The 20,131-nt window shown below is 41.0% G+C and overlaps 1 protein-coding gene across 1 annotated transcript in view; it reads right to left on the minus strand.

Annotated features, from left to right (window-relative positions):
• KMT2A (lysine methyltransferase 2A) overlaps positions 1–20,131 on the minus strand; it is a 555,423-nt gene that overhangs the window by 132,086 nt on the left and 403,206 nt on the right. The window contains exon 16 of the mRNA XM_053691137.1: positions 16,670–16,843. Coding sequence (XP_053547112.1) covers positions 16,670–16,843 — 174 coding nt within the window. The remainder of the gene's footprint in view (positions 1–16,669; positions 16,844–20,131) is intronic.

Genomic DNA, 20,131 nt, shown 5'->3' on the forward strand with positions numbered 1-20,131 from the left:
CCTCTCAGTCTGCTCACTCAGCTTGTTCCGGATTTCAACAGAGTTCCGTTATTACAAGAAACTAGTAAGTCGTTACTTACTTTGTCTCTACTTAAATATCAAGCAGATGCCTTAAGTAAACTTTCTTATTCTGGGTTACTTGTTATATTTGTATTCCTCCACGCAAAGCGTATACCTTACTCAAAAAATAACTGTTAGGATCCTCTTCTACACGTTCCTGTTTTGATTACACTTTAATCTACATTGAACATATCATCTAATCTAATGTTATCTTATCCGGATAAATCTGTACTATAGATGATCAAATTGTGTTCTCTAAAATCTTCTCATGAGAGCAGGTGTGGTGATTACTATTACACTGTTAAGATTAACCATTTACTCTTAACATTTTATGTTTATCCGTTAAAACAAACCTAAAATTAACTGTTTGTTTCCCTGGTTTTCAGAGTCTGTTACTCTCACATCGTTGCCTACCCTAACCTATACTCTGATCTCAGGGAACCCTTCAAACAAATTACAATATATATATATATATATACATATAGACATCTGCAGTTGTGGTTCATATATATTAAGAAGTACTATTCCTTCCTTTCAAGAGTTATTCATGTGACAATAAAATCCAAATTAAAGCCTTTTAATAACTAAAAACCTAAAGATTTTTTTTTATAGGCAACGAGTGACCACTGCCTGAAAAACCTTTCTACCAAAAGCTGCTTCTGAAAAGGCAAAAACATCAAAATGGTAAAATTTGGTAAAAGTATGCAAAGAAGACCAAGTGGCTGCTTTGCATATTTGATCAACGGAAGCCTCATTCTTGAAAGCCCAAGATGTGGCAACTGATCTTGTAGAATGAGCAGTAATTCTCTGAGGTGAAGACTGCCCGCTTCCAAGCTTTGTAAATCAGAAGTTTTAACCAAGATGCTAAAGAAATAGCAGAAGCTTTCTGTCCCTTCCGTGAACCAGTAAAAATGACAAACAAACTAGAAGTCTTTCTGAAATCCTTAGTGGCAGCAACATAATATTTCAAAGCTCTGACAACATCCAAAGAATGTAAAGATTTTTCTGCATCATTTTTAGTATTAGGATACACAGAGGGAACAACAATTTCCCTGTTAATATTGTTATAATTAACGACCTTTAGCAAGAATTTTAAAGTAGTCCGCAAAACTGCTTTATCTTGATAAGTCCTTATCTAAACCATCTTGAAGAAACTGAAGAATTCTAGGAATTCTAAATGTATGCCAAGAAAAATTATGAGTGGAACACCAGAAGAAATACATTTTCCAAACCTTATAATACATTTTCCTGGAAACAGGTTTTCTTGCTTGTATCTTAGTATTAATTACAAAGTCTGAAAAACCTCTGTGACTGAGAGCTAGGTGTTCAATCTCCACGCCATTAAGTTCAGAGATTTTTAAGTCTGGATGAAAGAAGGGACCTTGAGACAGAAGGTCTGGTCTTAGAGGATGATGCCATGGCGGGTAACTGGACATCCGAACTAGATCTGCATACCAGATCCTGAGAGGCCATGCAGGGGCTATCAGAAGTACAAATGATTGTTCCATCTTGATCTTTGAAATCACTCTGGGTAGTAGAACTAGAGGAGGAAATATATAAGCATATTGGAATGACCAAGGGACTGCTAGAGCATCTGTCATTACAGCTTGAAGATCCCTTGAACTTGCAATGTAACTGTGAAGTTTCTTGTTCAGACCAGAGGCCATTAGATCTATTTGTGGAAGACCCCAGATTTGAACAATCTTTAAGAACACATGCTGATGGAGAAACCATTCCCCCAGGTGAAGAGACTGACGGCTGAGATAATCTGCCTCCCAGTTGTCCACACCTGGGATGTGAATTGCAGTGATGACACAGTATCCTGGATACTTCTTTCATGGCTAGGTAACATAGAGTTCCCCCTTGATGATTGACATATGCCACTGTTGCGATATTGTCTGTTTGAAAACGAAGGTAAGGTTCATTTTTCAAAAGAGGCCAAGCTTGAAGAGCTTTGAAAAGAGCACAGAGTACTAAGATATTGATCGGAATTTTTATTTCCTGAATATTCCAAACTTCCTGTGCAGTCCTGGTCCCCCATACTGCTCCCCAACCGGTAAGACTTCCATCTGTTGTAATCACAGACCAGGTAGGGCAAACAAAGGAGACCCCCCCCCCCCCCGAGAGAAATTGGTGGTCTAGCCACCATGTCAGAGAAAAACGAATTTGGGATCCAAGAATATTAGTTGTGATATTTGAGTATAATCCTTGCAGCATTGGCGAAGCATGCAAAGTTGAAGAGGCCTCATATGAAAACGAGCAAAGCTGATTGCGTCCGATGCTGCAATCATCAGGTCTAACACCTCCATGCACATAGCCACTGAAGGGTGAGATAGAGATTGAAGGTTCAGACAAACTCAAACTAACTTTATTTGTTTCTTTTCTGTTAGTTAAAGAGTCATGGACACTGAGTCTATTTGAAATCCCAAATAAGTGACCTTTGTCTGAGGAATCAAAAAACTCTTTAGAAAATTGATCCTCCAACCATGATTTTGAAAAAACAACAATAGTTGAGTCGTGTGAGATTCTGCTAAATGAAAAAAATGAGCTAGAACCAAGATATTGTCCAAATAAGTATACACCGCAATACCCTGCTCTCTGATTACAGATAGAAGGGCACCAAGAATCTTTGAAAATATTCTTGGTGCTGTTGCTAGGTCAAACGGAAGAGCAACAAACTGAAAATGCTTTTCTAGAAAAGAGAATCTCAGAAATTGAAAATGGTCTGGATGAATAGGGATGTGAAGATAAGCATCCTGTAAGTCTATTGTGGACATATAATGACCTTGCTGAACAAAAGGTAAAATATTCCTTATAGTTTCCATCTTGAAAGTTGGAATTCTTACAAATTTGTTTAGTGTTTTCAGATCCAAGATTGGTCTGAAGGAATTCTCCTTCTTTAGTACAATGAATATATTTGAGTAAAAACCCTTTCCTTGTTCCTGTAGAGGAACTGGGACAATCACTCCTATGTGAGACACATGTTAGAAAAGCCTGAGCTTTTAATGGATGTTTTAGAACATGAGTTAAATAAAACCGTCCCCTTGGGGGTTTCATTTTTAAACCAATTCGATATCCCTGAGAAATTATATTCTGAATCCAGGAATTTTGGACAGATTCTGACCAAATTTTCTGAAAAAGATTTAATCTGCCTCCTACCAGAAGAACTGGATTGGGGGCCGCACCTTCATGCTGTTTTCTTGACAGGATTAGGTTTCTTGAATTGTTTAGGTTTATTCCAATTGGAAGAAGGTCTCCAATTATAGCCAGGTGCTTTTGGAGAGGGGGAAGGCTTCTGATCTTTATTTCAAAAAGAGCTAAAATGATTTGGAGCCTTGAATTTCCCTTTCGATCTATAATCTTGAGGCAAAAAGACTGACTTACCTCCAGTAATAGAAGAAATGATAGAATCTAATTGTGAACCAAATAGAATCTTACCCTGAATAGAAAGAGATAGTAATCTCATTTTAGAAACCATATCAGCATTCCAAGATTTAAGCCACAAAGCACTTCTTGAAAGAACAGCTAAGGACATAATTTTAACATTGATTATGATAATGTCAAATACTGCATCGCAAATAAAAAGATTTGCCTCTTGTAGTAAATAAAGAATATTACAACATTCTGGGTCTTAAGAAAATTGCTGATCAAGATTAGATACCCAAAAAGTAGAGGCTGCAGCTACATCAGCAATAGCTATTGCAGGCCTAAGTACATAACCAGTACGTAAATAAGATCTTCTTAAAAAAAGATTCAAGCTTTCTATCTAAAGGATCTTTGAAAGAAGTACTATCCTCTAAGGGAATCATAGTACGTTTAGCCAGAGGAGAAATAGCCCCGTCTACTTTAGGGATAGTCTCCCATAGCTCTAAATTAGCAACAGGTAAAGGATACAATTTTTTAAACCTAGAAGAATGGCTAAAAGAAGTACCAGGTTTAGACCATTCTTTAGAAATAATATTAGAGACTGCGTTAGGAACAGGAAATATTTCTGGAATAACAAAGTTACACTTAAAAAAAGAATTTAACTTGTTACAAGGAATATCCTCAGAAGTTTTAACTACCTCAATTCCTAAAGTGACTAAAACTTATTTTAAAAGAAAACGAATATGTTAAATTTTAAACAAAAAAGATTTATCTTGTTCAGTATCAGATGAGGGAGCCTCAGTATCAGAGGAATCTTCATCATCATGAGAAGATACGTCAGTATTAGTGTGATCAGTACATACATTACTAGATGAAGGTAGAACATGGGCTGATCTCTTACGATTATTTAAAGGCGAGATTTCAGTCAGAGCCTTCTGAATTGAAGCAGCAATAAAGGTCTTCATTGCTGGGGTACACCATCTGCAAATGTGGAACAGAAGGAGTATTTGAAACCATAGATACATCATTAGGACGTGATAAAACACTATACATGAGTCACACAAATTTGCTGAAGATGGCACTTCAAAAGTTTTACAAAACACACTCTTAGCTTTGGTAGAAATGTGTTCAACAGACTCTGGTACTATGATAATTTCAGGGACAGAAGCAGAAAGTTCCATTATGGCATAGAAACAAAAACAGATTTTTTTTTAAAATAATTACAAATTTTAGATAAAAATCTTCCTTTGCTTAAAAGAGCTTTGAGGATTGGAAAAGTCTTTGCAAAAAATAAACATAAAAACAATTATTCATAGAGCTTTATATATGAAAAAAACAACATAAAGCCCCTATATTAAATTGAGGCGTCTAATCTATGCACAGGGCAAATATTTAAACCATAAAAGGGTGCCAAAATCAGCAGCAAAAAAATGCGCCAAAAAAACGGCACAACATGACGTCATAGGGGGCGGGTAAGAAAACAGAATTTATGCTTACCTGATAAATTACTTTCTCCAACGGTGTGTCCGGTCCACGGCGTCATCCTTACTTGTGGGAATATCTCTTCCCCAACAGGAAATGGCAAAGAGTCCCAGCAAAAGCTGTCCATATAGTCCCTCCAAGGCTCCGCCCACCCCAGTCATTCGACCGACGGACAAGAGGAAAAAACAGGAAAAAACCATTGGGTGCCGTGGTGACTGTAGTTAGAGAAATTAATTAATCAAACCTGATTAAAAAACCAGGGCGGGCCGTGGACCGGACACACCGTTGGAGAAAGTAATTTATCAGGTAAGCATAAATTCTGTTTTCTCCAACATTGGTGTGTCCGGTCCACGGCGTCATCCTTACTTGTGGGAACCAATACCAAAGCTTTAGGACACGGATGAAGGGAGGGAGCAAATCAGGTTACCTAAACAGAAGGCACCACGGCTTGCAAAACCTTTCTCCCAAAAATAGCCTCCGAAGAAGCAAAAGTATCAAATTTGTAAAATTTGGCAAAAGTGTGCAGGGAAGACCAAGTCGCTGCCTTACATATCTGATAAACAGAAGCCTCGTTCTTGAAGGCCCATGTGGAAGCCACAGCCCTAGTAGAGTGAGCCGTGATTCTTTCAGGAGGCTGCCGTCCGGCAGTCTCGTAAGCCAATCGGATGATGCTTTTAAGCCAAAAGGAAAGAGAGGTAGAAGTCGCTTTTCGACCTCTCCTTTTACCAGAATAGACGACAAATAGAGAAGATGTTTGTCTGAACTCTTTTGTAGCTTCTAAATAGAATTTTAGAGCACGGACTACATCTAAATTGTGTAACAAACGTTCCTTCTTTGAAACTGGATTCGGACACAAAGAAGGTACAACTATCTCCTGGTTAATATTCTTGTTGGAAACAACCTTTGGAAGAAAACTTAGTACGCAAAACAACCTTATCTGAATGGAACACCAGATAGGGCGGAGTACACTGCAGAGCAGATAACTCAGAAACTCTTCTAGCAGAAGAAATAGCAACCAAAAACAAAACTTTCCAAGATAACAACTTAATATCTATGGAATGTAAAGGTTCAAACAGAACCCCTTGGAGAACTGAAATAACTAGATTTAAACTCCAGGGAGGAGTCAAAGGTCTGTAAACAGGCTTGATCCTAACCAGAGCCTGAACAAATGCTTGAACATCTGGCACTGTTGCCAGTCGTTTGTGTAACAAGACAGATAAAGCAGAAATCTGTCCCTTTAGAGAACTCGCTGATAATCCTTTATCCAAACCTTCTTGTAGAAAGGAAAGGATCTTAGGAATTTTGATCTTATTCCATAAGAATCCCTTGGATTCACACCAGCAGATATATCTTTTCCATATTTTATGGTAAATTTTTCTAGTTACCGGTTTTCTGGCTTGAACCAGAGTATCTATCACAGAATCTGAAAACCCGCGCTTTGATAGAATCAAGCGTTCAATTTCCAAGCCGTCAGCTGGAGGGAGATCAGATTTGGATGTTCGAATGGACCCTGTACAAGAAGATCCTGTCTCAAAGGTAGCTTCCATGGTGGAACCGATGACATATTCACCAGGTCTGCATACCAAGTCCTGCGTGGCCACGCAGGAGCTATCAAGATCACTGAGGCCCTCTCCTGCTTGATCCTGGCTACTAGCCTGGGAATGAGAGGAAATGGTGGAAAAACATAAGCTAGGTTGAAGGTCCAAGGCGCTACTAGTGCATCCACTAGAGTCGCCTTGGGATCCCTGGATCTGGACCCCAGCAAGGAACCTTGAAGTTCTGACGAGATGCCATCAGATCCATGTCTGGAATGCCCCATAATTGAGTCAACTGGGCAAAGATCTCCGGGTGGAGTTCCCACTCCCCCGGATGGAATGTCTGACGACTCAGATAATCCGCCTCCCAGTTTTCCACTCCTGGGATATGGATCGCAGATAGGTGGCAGGAGTGATCCTCCGCCCATTTTATTATTTTAGTCACTTCTCTCATCGCCAGGGAACTCCTTGTTCCCCCCTGATGATTGATATAAGCAACAGTCGTCATGTTGTCTGATTGGAATCTTATGAATCTGGCCTTTGCTAGTTGAGGCCAAGCCCTGAGAGCATTGAATATCGCTCTCAGTTCCAGAATGTTTATCGGGAGAAGAGACTCTTCCCGAGACCATAGTCCCTGAGCTTTCAGGGAGTCCCAGACCGCGCCCCAGCCCACTAGACTGGCGTCGGTCGTGACGATGACCCACTTTGGTCTGCGGAAGCTCATTCCCTGGGACAGGTGGTCCAGGGTTAGCCACCAACGGAGTGAGTCTCTGGTCTTCTGATCTACTTGAATCACTGGAGACAAGTCTGTATAGTCCCCATTCCACTGTTTCAGCATGCACAGTTGTAATGGTCTTAGATGAATTCGCGCAAAAGGAACTATGTCCATTGCTGCAACCATCAATCCTACCACTTCCATGCACTGAGCTACGGAAGGACGAGGAATAGAATGCAGAACTTGACAAGCGTTTAGAAGTTTTGACTTTCTGACTTCTGTCAGGAAAATCCTCATTTCTAAAGAATCTATTATTGTTCCCAAGAAAGGAACTCTTGTCAACGGAGACAGGGAACTTTTTTCTATGTTCACCTTCCATCCGTGAGATCTGAGAAAGGCCAGAACGATGTCTGTGTGAGCCTTTGCCTTTGAAAGAGACGACGCTTGTATTAGAATGTCGTCCAAGTAAGGTACTACTGCAATGCCCCTTGGTCTTAGAACCGCTAGAAGGGACCCGAGTACCTTTGTGAAAATCCTTGGAGCAGTGGCTAATCCGAATGGGAGGGCCACAAACTGGTAATGTTTGTCCAGAAAGGCGAACCTTAGGAACTGATAATGATCCTTGTGGATAGGAATGTGTAGATACGCATCCTTTAGATCCACGGTAGTCATAAATTGACCTTCCTGGATTGTAGGTAGAATCGTTCGAATGGTTTCCATTTTGAACGATGGAACCCTGAGAAATTTGTTTAGGATCTTTAAATCCAGAATTGGTCTGAAAGTTCCCTCTTTTTTGGGAACTACAAACAGATTTGAGTAAAATCCCATCCCCTGTTCCGCCTTTGGAACTGGGTGTATCACTCCCATTTTTAACAGGTCTTTTACACAATGTAAGAATGCCTGTCTCTTTATTTGGTTTGAGGATAAGTGAGACATGTGGAACCTTCCCCTTGGGGGTAGTTCCTTGAATTCCAGAAGATAACCCTGAGAGACTATTTCTAGTGCCCAGGGATCCTGAACATCTCTTGCCCAAGCCTGAGCAAAGAGAGAGAGTCTGCCCCCTACTAGATCCGGTCCCGGATCGGGGGCTACTCCTTCATGCTGTTTTGTTAGTAGCAGCAGGCTTCTTGGCCTGCTTACCCTTGTTCCAGCCTTGCATCGGTTTCCAGGCTGGCTTGGTTTGTGAAGCATTACCCTCTTGTTTAGAGGATGCGGAATTAGAGGCCGGTCCATTCCTGAAATTGCGAAAGGAACGAAAATTAGACTTATTCTTGGCTTTGAAAGGCCTATCTTGTGGGAGGGCGTGGTCCTTTCCCCCAGTGATGTCTGAGATAATCTCTTTCAATTCTGGCCCAAAGAGAGTTTTACCCTTGAAGGGGATATTAAGCAATTTTGTCTTGGAAGATACATCCGCTGACCAAGACTTTAGCCAAAGCGCTCTGCGCGCCACAATTGCAAACCCTGAATTTTTCGCCGCTAATATAGCTAATTGCAAAGCGGCATCTAAAATAAAAGAATTAGCCAACTTGAGTGCGTGAACTCTGTCCATAACCTCCTCATACGGAGTTTCTCTACTGAGCGACTTTTCTAGTTCCTCGAACCAGAACCACGCTGCTGTAGTGACAGGAACAATGCACGAAATGGGTTGCAGGAGGTAACCTTGCTGTACAAAAATCTTTTTAAGCAAACCCTCCAATTTTTTATCCATAGGATCTTTGAAAGCACAATTATCCTCGATAGGGATAGTAGTACGCTTGTTTAGAGTAGAAACTTCTCCCTCGACCTTAGGGACTGTCTGCCATAAGTCCTTTCTGGGGTCGACCATAGGAAATAATTTCTTAAATATAGGAGGGGGAACAAAAGGTATGCCGGGCTTCTCCCACTCCTTATTCACTATGTCCGCCACCCACTTGGGTATAGGAAAAGCGTCGGGGTGCACCGGAACCTCTAGGAACTTGTCCATCTTGCATAATTTTTCTGGAATGACCAGGTTGTCACAATCATCCAGAGTAGATAACACCTCCTTAAGCAGTGCGCGGAGATGCTCTAATTTAAATTTAAATGTCACAACATCAGGTTCAGCCTGTTGAGAAATTTTTCCTGAATCTGAAATTTCCCCATCTGACAAAACCTCCCTCATGGCCCCTTCAGATTGGTGTGAGGGTATGACAGAGCAATTATCATCAGCGCCCTCTTGCTCTTCAGTGTTTAAAACAGAGCAATCGCGCTTTCTCTGCTATGCAGGCATTTTGGATAAAATATTTGCTATGGATTTATCCATTACTGCCGTCAATTGTTGCATAGTAATAAGCATTAGCGCGCTAGAAGTACTAGGGGCCTCCTGCGTGGGCAAAACTGGTGTAGACACAGAAGGAGATGATGTAGAACTATGTCTACTCCCTTCATCTGATGAATCATCTTGGGCAACTTTACTATCTGTGGCAGTACTGTCCTTACTTTGTTTGGACGCTATGGCACAATTATCACACAATTTTGAAGGGGGGGACACATTGATCTTCAAACATATAGAACATAGCTTATCTGAAGGTGCAGACATGTTAAACAGGCTTAAACTTGTCAATAAAGTACAAAAACATAATTTATGCTTACCTGATAAATTCCTTTCTTCTGTTGTGTGATCAGTCCACGGGTCATCATTACTTCTGGGATATAACTCCTCCCCAACAGGAAATGCAAGAGGATTCACCCAGCAGAGCTGCATATAGCTCCTCCCCTCTACGTCACTCCCAGTCATTCGACCAAGAATCAACGAGAAAGGAGAAACCAAGGGTGAAGTGGTGACTGGAGTATAATTTAAAAAATATTTACCTGCCTTAAAAAACAGGGCGGGCCATGGACTGATCACACAACAGAAGAAAGGAATTTATCAGGTAAGCATAAATTATGTTTTCTTCTGTTATGTGTGATCAGTCCACGGGTCATCATTACTTCTGGGATACCAATACCAAAGCAAAAGTACACGGATGACGGGAGGGATAGGCAGGCTCATTATACAGAAGGAACCACTGCCTGAAGAACCTTTCTCCCAAAAATAGCCTCCGAAGAAGCAAAAGTGTCAAATTTGTAAAATTTGGAAAAAGTATGAAGCGAAGACCAAGTTGCAGCCTTGCAAATCTGTTCAACAGAGGCCTCATTCTTAAAGGCCCAAGTGGAAGCCACAGCTCTAGTAGAATGAGCTGTAATTCTTTCAGGAGGCTGCTGTCCAGCAGTCTCATAGGCTAAACGAATTATGCTACGAAGCCAGAAGGAGAGAGAGGTAGCCGAAGCCTTATGACCTCTCCTCTGACCAGAGTACACGACAAACAGGGAAGACGTTTGTCGAAAATCCTTAGTTGCCTGCAAGTAGAACTTGAGGGCACGAACTACATCCAGATTGTGTAGAAGACGTTCCTTCTTTGAAGAAGGATTCGGGCACAGGGAAGGAACCACGATCTCTTGATTGATGTTCCTGTTAGTTACTACCTTAGGTAAGAACCCAGGTTTAGTACGCAGAACTACCTTATCTGAATGAAAAATCAAATAAGGAGAATCACAATGTAAAGCTGATAACTCAGAGACTCTCCGAGCCGAAGAAATAGCCATTAAAAATAACACTTTCCAAGATAACAACTTTATATCAACGGAATGAAGGGGTTCAAACGGAACTCCTTGTAGAACGTTAAGAACAAGGTTTAAACTCCATGGCGGAGCAACAGTTTTAAACACAGGCTTGATTCTAGCTAAAGCCTGACAAAAAGCCTGGACGTCTGGATTTTCTGACAGACGCCTGTGCAACAAGATGGACAGAGCTGAGATCTGTCCCTTTAATGAACTAGCCGATAAACCCTTTTCTAAGCCTTCTTGTAGAAAGGACAATATCCTAGGAATCCTAACCTTACTCCAGGAGTAACCTTTGGATTCGCACCAGTATAGGTATTTACGCCATATCTTATGGTAAATCCTTCTGGTAACAGGCTTCCTAGCCTGTATCAGGGTATCGATAACCGACTCAGAAAAACCACGTTTTGATAAAATCAAGCGTTCAATTTCCAAGCAGTCAGCTTCAGAGAAGTTAGATTTTGATGTTTGAATGGACCCTGTATCAGAAGGTCCTGTCTTAGAGGTAGAGACCAAGGCGGACAGGATGACATGTCCACTAGATCTGCATACCAAGTCCTGCGTGGCCATGCAGGCGCTATTAGAATCACTGATGCTCTCTCCTGTTTGATTTTGGCAATCAATCGAGGAAGCAGCGGGAAGGGTGGAAACACATAAGCCATCCCGAAGTTCCAAGGTGCTGTCAAAGCATCTATCAGAACCGCTCCCGGATCCCTGGATCTGGACCCGTAGCGAGGAAATTTGGCGTTCTGGCGAGACGCCATGAGATCTATCTCTGGTTTGCCCCAACGTCGAAGTATTTGGGCAAAGACCTCCGGATGAAGTTCCCACTCCCCCGGATGAAAAGTCTGGCGACTCAAGAAATCCGCCTCCCAGTTCTCCACTCCCGGGATGTGGATTGCTGACAGGTGGCAAGAGTGAGACTCTGCCCAGCGAATTATCTTTGATACTTCCATCATTGCTAGGGAGCTTCTTGTCCCTCCTTGATGGTTGATGTACGCTACAGTCGTGATGTTGTCCGACTGAAACCTGATGAACCCCCGAGTTTTTAACTGGGGCCAAGCCAGAAGGGCATTGAGAACTGCTCTCAATTCCAGAATGTTTATTGGTAGGAGACTTTCCTCCTGACTCCATTGTCCCTGAGCCTTCAGAGAATTCCAGACAGCGCCCCAACCTAGTAGGCTGGCGTCTGTTGTTACAATTGTCCAGTCCGGCCTGCTGAATGGCATCCCCCTGGACAGATGTGGCCGAGAAAGCCACCATAGAAGAGAGTTTCTGGTTTCTTGATCCAGATTCAGAGTAGGGGACAAGTCTGAGTAATCCCCATTCCACTGACTCAGCATGCACAATTGCAGCGGTCTGAGATGTAGACGTGCAAAGGGTACTATGTCCATTGCTGCTACCATTAAGCCGATCACCTCCATGCATTGAGCTACTGACGGGAGTTGAATGGAATGAAGGACACGGCATGCATTTAGAAGCTTTGTTAATCTGTCTTCTGTCAGATAAATCTTCATTTCTACAGAATCTATAAGAGTCCCCAAGAATGGAACTCTTGTGAGAGGAAAAAGAGAACTCTTCTTTTCGTTCACTTTCCATCCATGCGACCTTAGAAATGCCAGAACTAACTCTGTATGAGACTTGGCAGTTTGAAAGCTTGAAGCTTGTATCAGAATGTCGTCTAGGTACGGAGCTACCGAAATTCCTCGCGGTCTTAGTACCGCCAGAAGGGCACCCAGAACCTTTGTGAAGATTCTTGGAGCCGTAGCCAATCCGAATGGAAGAGCTACAAACTGGTAATGCCTGTCTAAGAAGGCAAACCTTAGATACCGGTAATGATCTTTGTGAATCGGTATGTGAAGGTAAGCATCCTTTAAATCCACTGTGGTCATGTACTGACCCTTTTGGATCATGGGTAAGATTGTCCGAATAGTTTCCATTTTGAACGATGGAACTCTTAGGAATTTGTTTAGGATCTTTAAATCCAAGATTGGCCTGAAAGTCCCCTCTTTTTTGGGAACCACAAACAGGTTTGAGTAAAACCCTTGTCCTTGTTCCGACCGCGGAACCGGATGGATCACTCCCATTAATAATAGATCTTGTACACAGCGTAGAAACGCTTCTTTCTTTATCTGGTTTGTTGACAACCTTGACAGATGAAATCTCCCTCTTGGGGGAGAGAATTTGAAGTCTAGAAGGTAACCCTGAGATATGATCTCTAGCGCCCAGGGATCCTGAACATCTCTTGCCCAAGCCTGGGCGAAGAGAGAGAGTCTGCCCCCTACTAGATCCGGTCCCGGATCGGGGGCCCTCGATTCATGCTGTCTTAGGGGCAGCAGCAGGTTTCCTGGCCTGCTTGCCCTTGTTCCAGGACTGGTTAGGTTTCCAGCCTTGTCTGTAACGAGCAACGGCTCCTTCCTGTTTTGGTGCAGTGGAAGTTGGTGCTGCTCCTGCTTTGAAATTCCGAAAGGGACGAAAATTAGACTGTCTAGCCTTAGCTTTGGCTTTGTCTTGAGGCAGGGCGTGGCCCTTACCTCCTGTAATGTCAGCGATAATTTCTTTCAAACCGGGCCCAAATAAAGTTTGCCCTTTGAAAGGTATATTAAGTAATTTGGACTTAGAAGTTACATCAGCTGACCAGGATTTTAGCCACAGCGCCCTACGTGCCTGAATGGCGAATCCTGAGTTCTTAGCCGTAAGTTTGGTTAAATGTACTACGGCCTCCGAAATGAATGAATTAGCTAGTTTAAGGACTCTAAGCCTGTCCGTAATGTCGTCCAGCGTAGCTGAACTAAGGTTCTCTTCCAGAGACTCCATCCAAAATGCTGCCGCAGCCGTAATCGGCGCGATGCATGCAAGGGGTTGCAATATAAAACCTTGTTGAACAAACATTTTCTTAAGGTAACCCTCTAATTTTTTATCCATTGGATCTGAAAAAGCACAGCTATCCTCCACCGGGATAGTGGTACGCTTAGCTAAAGTAGAAACTGCTCCCTCCACCTTAGGGACCGTTTGCCATAAGTCCCGTGTGGTGGCGTCTATTGGAAACATCTTTCTAAATATTGGAGGGGGTGAGAACGGCACACCGGGTCTATCCCACTCCTTAGTAACAATTTCAGTTAGTCTCTTAGGTATAGGAAAAACGTCAGTACTCGCCGGTACCGCAAAGTATTTATCCAACCTACACAATTTCTCTGGTATTGCAACAGTGTTACAATCATTAAGAGCCGCTAAAACCTCCCCTAGTAATACACGGAGGTTCTCCAATTTAAATTTAAAATTTGAAATATCTGAATCCAATCTGTTTGGATCAGAACCGTCACCCACAGAATGAAGCTCTCCGTCCTCATGCTCTGCAAGCTGTGACGCAGTATCAGACATGGCTCTAGTATTATCAGCGCACTCTGTTCTCACCCCAGAGTGATCACGCTTGCCCCTTAGTTCTGGTAATTTAGTCAATTTTCAGAGCATTAACCCTTAAAATAAAGAAACCGGAGCCTGTTACAGTTTTTAACCCCTCTACAGTCCCAGCTACAGCCTTTGCTGCGACTCTACCAAACCCAGGGGGGAATACGATACCAAATGAAGCCTTCTAGGAACTTTTCCAACCACTTTCAGATCCACACACATGCATCTGCATGTCTTGCTCCCAAAAGTAACTGCGCAGTAATGGCGCGAAAATGAGGCTCAGCCTACAACTGGGAAGGCCCTTCCTGACTGGAAAGGTGTCTAACTCAGTGCCTGACGTTAAAAAACGTTCCCCAAGCTTATAAGTGTGAATTTCAAACATAAACATGTATAATATGCTCAAATAAAGCAATCGATTTTGCCCATAAAAGTGTCTACCAGTTTTACAGCCCATATTAAGCCCTTTATTCTGTTTGAGACTAAGAAAAATGGCTTACCGGTCCCCATGAGGGGAAAATGACAGCCTTCCAGCATTACACAGTCTTGTTAGAAATATGGCTAGTCATACCTTAAGCAGCAAAGTCTGCTAACTGTTTCCCCCAACTGAAGTTACTTCATCTCAACAGTCCTATGTGGAAACAGCAACCGATTTTAGTTACTGCTGCTAAAATCATCTTCCTCTCACAAACGGAACTCTTCATCTTTTTCTGTTTCAGAGTAAATAGTAAATAAATAGTAAATACCAGCACTATTTTAAAATAACAAACTCTTGTTAGTAGAATAAAAAACTACAACTAAACACCACATACTCTTAACCATCTCCGTGGAGATGTTGCCTGTGCAACGGCAAAGAGAATGACTGGGGTGGGCGGAGCTTAGGAGGGACTATATGGACAGCTTTTGCTGGGACTCTTTGCCATTTCCTGTTGGGGAAGAGATATTCCCACAAGTAAGGATGACGCCGTGGACTGGACACACCAATGTTGGAGAAAAGAGCCGCGACACAGCGGCGCGTTAAGCACAATTTTAAAATCTGTAACGGACCGTAAGTAACATTGCTCTCCCATAGCTCTTAGAAGCGGTAAAACAAAATACAGCATTGCTATTTACAAAGCTCTATCAATCCTCTAAAGCGCATCAAGCGGAAATAAAACACTGTCCCTGGGCTACAAAATATAAAGCAAATAAACTTCTATTAAAAAGTGAACAAAATATCAAGGAGTGTCTTAAAAGAAATTATACTTACAATAATTGTGGCAGACACTCGTCCACTGAATTGCAGACAAGCAAACCAGTGCTGAAACATATCAGCAGAGGTACAAATATGGGAGTATGTTGAACTGCAAAGGGAAACAAGAGATGAATCTCTGCGACCGGTTTACAGATAGCCTATTTAAAAAAGGTTTTAAACAGAGGTAAAAACATGGCAACCGTAGGCAAACTTCCCTTACTTCCCTCTTAGAAACATAGTACCCTGAAGGGAAAAAACAGACTTCAATATACACTGAAGCACCTATAAAAATGAAGCACATCATACTTTGAACCACCTCCAAAGGAGGCAAAATTTAAAATGAGATATGAGTGAGGTGGGTGGGGTATTTATAGGCTTTGAGGTTTGGGAAACTTTGCCTCCTCCTGGTGGGAATATATATCCCATATGTAACAAATTGTGGACTCTCGCCACCTATATGAAAGAAACTTGAGCTACAGCTAATATAGCCATACAATTCATAAAGTCTTTTTGAACATGAGATAGGAGACAGCTTCCTCAAATAGGCCTAGATTTGAAACCTATTCTGCAATCCTTTGAAACTATGTTTAGAACCCAGAGATCCTGGATGACTGTGATCAGGCCTTCTAAAAAAAAAAAAAGATACAAGTATTGTATCATTGTATCAATTGTACCCATGGACAGGGCTGTGAAATTTGTTGGTGCTTTAAAAAAAGTATAATAATAATAATAATATTAATAATAAAAAATAATAACAATAAAATAAATAGACTTCTACCATGGAAACCTATTTCTATTTGATAATTCACTAGTGTATCTATATACGCAGACAAGGTTTTCTACGAAAAAAACTTGAACACATGCTTCTAATTTCTATAAAGCTTTATATGTTATGAAAATCATAATGGACATTAATGTGTAAGCGCCTCATCTATGTGACAATGTTTTTTGTTGTTTCTCCAAAATGTTACCTTGAGTAGAAAACCTAACAAAAAAAGAATTTCATGAAAACAAATACATTTATAGCAAAAGAACACAATATATTGGGCAAACTTTAGTCCAAAACCCATGGAAGCTTGCCAATCAGATGCCTTCAATGCAGGACCCAGCGTGTGTGTGTTGAGCCTTGTTTTAAGGGGGATGATAATTTAACTTGCAGGGAATATAACATTAATTCTGTAACAGAGAAGTGTGTATACTGTTCCCCTACATACAAGCTTATGGCTTCTTCAGGGTAGTAACCCAAATACTTACTACAGAAGTATAACCACCATTGTCCATCTTTTTCTTTACATTCTCAAGATCAGGTGGTGGCTCTTCATCCTGTTTAGTAACTTGGATGAGTATAGGAGGGTCTGGTCCCTCAGGAGAGCTCCGTGATGGCATATTTTCTTCTGATTCAGGGTTTAAATCAGGTGGTTTTGCTGTCTGTAAAAAAACAAAGTAAAGTCATTAAAACACCAACAAAACAAGCACACTGTGCAAACTCTAAACTGATATTTATGATCTTGATTCCAAAATAAATAAGAAACATTTACCAAGACTGAATCCCATCTGAATCTTCTACAATGAGTGAACGGACGCACGCACTAACAGCCATTGGACTGTTGGACGCTTATTACAGCAATTACAAACGCCTTTTATATATATATTTATATATATATATATATATATATATATATATATATATATATATATATATATATATATATTAATTAAACATGCCACAAACTGCAGCTAAAAACATGCCCAATAGCTGCAGTTTGTGACAGGTTTAATTATTATTATGTAAAGGCATTTGTAAATGTGTTAGTAACAAGTGTTCAGCAAGCTGCTAAATGCCCACTGGTGGTATAAGAAACCCTGGGGTTCCAACAATGTGTTCATACACTTATTAATTTATGTATGATTGCTGTGGGACTTGTCTGTTTTTCAATTCTAATAAAAACAAATCAGCATATCTATGCAGGAATGTCGACACCAAAGAAATGAGTCACAAATGAACTTGACAAATGATGCATTATATTTTCATCTCTGTAATTTGTCAAATTTAGAAAAAGAAAAAAAATACATGGTCAGAAGGATTACACCCTGCGCAACTGAGCTTACTGTGGTACCTAGAGACAACATCTTTACAGTGTCGCCTTTATTTTTCCCAGCCCAACACTACCCACATGCAGTGTTTGGTACCAGATAGTGTGTGTGATCTGATATGGTTTGGTGCTAGGGTATTGACAGAATGGAGACGTATATAGTATTGCTAGATAGAAGAACCTATAGCATAGTCTTCAGATTGTGTAATATTTTATATTATAAATGGTACAAAATGAATTAGCCAGTTGGCTTTGTTTTTAACTGATTCTCTCTATTGCTGCTTCACTATATGAAATTTCATTTTTGCACAAATATTTCTTAGTTTAACACCAGAATGGTTTCTTATGTATTTATCATCATTGTTCATAAAATGCTACACAATAATCACAACAGCGTTTAATTGCCAGTGTAGGGTTTTGTCTCAAGAATGTGTAACCAGCTGTGCCAAGACAAATAAGTGTACAGCATACCATAATGTCATTTAAATATTGTGCACAACTGCAGTAAGGATAATGGCATCATAATAATGCAAAGTCACTGAAATAAATATTATTTCCCTTGGTAATTGAATCTACTTTTGGCTCTTTTACATATCTGCATATTTATTATGAAGGAAGTTCCGCATATCTCTTTGCGATACTGCATAATGCCACTGCACTAGTGCTCCACACATGGGCACATTTTGGCCTATGACAACTATGCCAGTGCACTGTTCTTCTTGATTTCAGATGGAAATTTCACCAAAATCGGAACACAGTGTTTTCTCAATGTGAAAAATTTATAAAAATACTTTTAATGTATTAAAGGTTGAAAAAAACAATTCACCAAGCACACACAATATACCCATTATTCCCATATAGAAATGGCATTCGCGTTGTTAAGCACTTATTAGGTTGCTTAATTTTACACATCTAAACGATTATTATAATTTTTTCTTAATTTGTTTTTTGTTTTCTCTCTATTTTCACCCATGTCTGGCTAGATTACCATTGGCATGCTAACTGCAGTGTGAGAGCAATAAGGAGTATTTTGCAGGTCTTTGTGCGTGACAGAATTACCGCACATATTATGAGTTAAAAGTGCTTTTGCGGGGGCGGAGCCAACTTCCAAAGCGGCTCCTGATCTTAAACTTGTTTATTTCAAGAAGTAATATATTTGTTCAACCATTTGTGTTCTTTTTTACTGGAGGATACTGGTGGTTTTATCCTGGTAGGATCTCGGAGCTGATTTCCGACTGCAATCCTGACCTATGTTCTTTGGAAAGCCACACGGCCCTACATCTGCCTAGTGCCTAGAGAATTGAACTTTGCCGACAGACTACCGCGTGGCTGGGGCTACCAAATCTATACCCCCCCCAGATTCTGGGTTACAAGGTAGATCTTAACTACCACATTTGACTCCTGTGCTGGGCGTAATTTCTACAGACTTACACATTTGAGCCTAACCGGGTGGAGGAGATTGTAATGGAGGCGGTCAAAATATGGGAGGCATCAATGACTGAAGCCATCACCAGACATTTCAGAACACTGGAGTGTAGTTTACTGGCTATTTTATCAAGACATGGGATCACAGTCACATCACCCCTTAGAGGAACAATACAAGGGACCAATATAGCCACTGACCCTACAATGGAATGTATCAGTAAGACTGATTCATGCACGCGATCGTCTTTACAATCAAGGGCAGTATGCTTTCGCGCCATTGCTACCATCTCCACTGATGCTCCGGAGGGTCACACTTATAAACAACATGCCTCCCATCAAGGTATTTCAGTAATAGAAGCAGGCTGTTCATGGGGAGAGTGTGTTTTCCCGGACGTTAGTGGTATAACTCAGAGTTGTGATGATCCCGCAGTGTTGTCTGACCAAGATCATCAGAATGGAGGTACAGGGATGGTGGGGACTGTTTTGCTGACTAAATGGAGCTTGTTTGGTGACAAGCCATCATCTACACAATGCGACCAGGTTAGAGTCCTTGCCGGTCTCTCTCAAGATGGGAACTTTCACGGATCTGATCTACAGGGATCGCACTTGCTAGTTTTGGAAAGCGAGCCAGATTATGTTTACTTTTATTCAGAGACAGTCAAATTGAGAATTGGCGTGGGCTAAATGTGAGACTTTTAGAGATGTCCTGACAGTTTTTTTTGTCTTTTTTTTCTTTTGCGTCAAGAGACGTCAATATGGCATGCAGGTTCACTTTTCTTGCTCTTGATCTGTTCTGTGCCGTTTATGCTTATGCCTACATAATAATAGATTTTATAGTGGTACATCCTGGGACGTTGAATATCTATTTATATAGAAGAGACTGTGTGGAGTAATAGTTGCTGGCGATCTCCTATGAGTGTAAATGGCTGAGTGTTACACTTATATGTTAGGTGCCCATTTATTTATCTATTAATAGTAATAAGCAGACGATATGTACTTTTGTGGGCCATTGAATGATTGTTTATAAGTGTACTATGCAACCCATATAAAGGTATCCTTTGATGTTACTCATTAAAATATTTAATATAGCTAGAACAGTATGATATACTCAGAGATGTCCTAGGCAGCTGCCTTTTAAGGCTCTTAGGTTATAGTGCAGAGAACTCACATATAGTCAATACACTAGCCACAATGCTCT

This window comes from Bombina bombina, chromosome 8 (genome assembly GCF_027579735.1).
Source record: "Bombina bombina isolate aBomBom1 chromosome 8, aBomBom1.pri, whole genome shotgun sequence".
Classification (NCBI taxonomy): Eukaryota; Metazoa; Chordata; class Amphibia; order Anura; family Bombinatoridae; genus Bombina; species Bombina bombina.